General features: G+C 29.5%; 1 protein-coding gene across 1 annotated transcript in view; it reads right to left on the bottom strand.

Moving 5' to 3' along the window:
* LOC106688466 (ATP-dependent translocase ABCB1) overlaps window positions 1–2,273 on the bottom strand; it is a gene marked incomplete in the record, with an annotated part of 42,278 nt that overhangs the window by 18,906 nt on the left and 21,099 nt on the right. The window contains 1 exon segment of the mRNA XM_067047692.1: window positions 26–95. Coding sequence (XP_066903793.1) covers window positions 26–95 — 70 coding nt within the window.

Raw genomic sequence — 2,273 nt, 5'->3', positions numbered from 1 at the left:
TGATAATTAAAGAAAATTATGTTACCTTCATATTTTCCTCAACAAATGGTACGGTTTCTTCAATTAATTTCTCTTTCTGAATACTTCTTTGGCTACTTCAGAAAAAAAATAGTAATAATTTTATCAAAATAATGTATATTCAAAATCTCAAGTATTTACATTTCCATAATATTACAGAACTGAATTTGGAGAACATCCATAGTGCCATTATGAATATAAAAATAATTTTATTATGAGAAGATGGTCAGGGTTGTGGTAAAAAAAAAAAAAAAAAAATAGTTTTAAACTATTTTTTTTTTTTTACCGTAACCCTGACCATATTTTCATATTAAAATTTTTATGGATGTGGTGGCAAGATTAACGTCTTCAGCGGCAATAGTTGACGTTAGCAAAGAGAGTGTTTGAAATGGGTTTGGTACTGTCGAAATTATTATCAACATTTTTATTTCTTTAGTATATTTCTTTTAAATCTATTTTTAATTATAATTCATTTAATGTTTCATTATTTTACATTTATTTTAGCAGCAAACCCATTTGAAACCTCTCGCCATATGATCAATTACAATTAATTAATAATGAAGTACTTGTGTTTTTTTGTTATCTAAAAAACTCAATGTTTATGTTTTATAATAATTGTGATCGTGCTGTTTTAATTTTCAAGTATGAACCTTGTTGTTTAGATAATAAAGACCTAAGGATTCATTTTTATTATTATACAATAGGAACACGCACTAAACGGTCAACTATATATAAAAATAATTTAAAACTTTCAGAACATCCACTCATTATAAGAATCCAATTCTCATAAAACTATCAGACCAAGGTAAGTCCATAAGTTTTGCATGGGTCTCAAGCCACATTTGTATTCTTGGCTATGAGCTCGCAGACAAAGCTGCCAGAGAGGCACTGCCATTCTTACCCTATCAGAACTCAGCAGACCTCTTAAAATCAAAAACATCAGAAAGATGGCATACCATGTGGGATTATTTAGGGTATAATTAATTGCTTGTGTAAATTTCTAGTTGATAAAATAATTAATCAAGGAATATGGTCCAGGTTTATGTTACGGTTGCCATGGTGAAATAAAAGCACTGGCTAGATCTGTGTAGACAAGGGGTGTTACGGTTGTCATAGTGAAAACAAAACGAGCGATATGTTCTGAGGAGGGGGTTTTGTTTTTGGGTGAAGGCGACAGTTTTGATTTTGGAACACATATGTTCAGAGTGAGTTTTGGTTTAGTGAAGGTGACAGTTTGATTTTGGAACACGTTACGATTGTTCAATGTGAAGTGGTAATAGTTTAAAGGTCCTCTGTCTTTACTGTTTGAGCCGAAATAGCACCATATGAGAAATGTTGTCATATATGTTTTGTTTTTCCAAATTATGGTGTTTTACTTCAATGGACGGTCATTAACACTAGAAGTGAGAATATAGTGCAGTGACGTTTCTTCAGCATGTCCTGGATAAGAGAATAATAATGTAAATATAAGATTATTTAATATATTCTTGTTTGAGAGTGGTTTAGTTTATTTAAAAACAAATTTGATCCTTTTTTCTCAACTTTATTCTTTTCCAATCCTTCCAACGTTCAACCCTCAGGTCATTTTCAAGAATACCTTTACTTTGTTGTCATTTTCTCTTTTAAAATTCATAAAAATGCCGGCTAATTGCCTATAATTCCCATCTATAATCTATAACTTTTATATAACCCTTTCTTAAATTTAAAACTTGTACTAACCACTTCTCTTCTTTCTTTCATTTACATTTGCAAACTTTAAACAGAACCTACCTGCATTAATAAGAATTTTAAAAGAGAAAATGACAACAAAGTAAAGGTATCCTTGAAAATGACCTGAGAGTCGAAACGTTGGAAGGTTTGGAAAAGAATAAAGTTGAGAAAAAAGGATCAAATTTGTTTTTAACTAAATTAGGTAATGTAAATATAGTTATTAAGGTTAAACATTAAGTTAAGGTTAAGTCAACCTATAAGTTTTAATTGTTTTATTAATTGATAAGAATTCTTTTTTTTTTTCCTTTTTCATTCTCTCTATATATATTTCTTATTATTATTAAACTTTTGTACATATAGTTCTGCTGTTCTTTCTCTCTTTTCAACTAGTTAATTTACTTATGTTTTTTTTTTTTTTTTGTTGTTATTCACGGAATACTACGATAAATCAACAGGTGGTAGGTAACACCCCTAGGTTTTCTGTTATCTACATGTAAAGGTATTCACCAGTGGTCATAATTCAACAATGGTTTATATAGGGGTAT

Source organism: Halyomorpha halys, unplaced genomic scaffold, assembly GCF_000696795.3.
Source record: "Halyomorpha halys isolate HHAL.00 unplaced genomic scaffold, Hhal_1.1 Scaffold1132.1, whole genome shotgun sequence".
Classification (NCBI taxonomy): Eukaryota; Metazoa; Arthropoda; class Insecta; order Hemiptera; family Pentatomidae; genus Halyomorpha; species Halyomorpha halys.
This window is presented reverse-complemented; position numbering and strand designations above follow the sequence as displayed.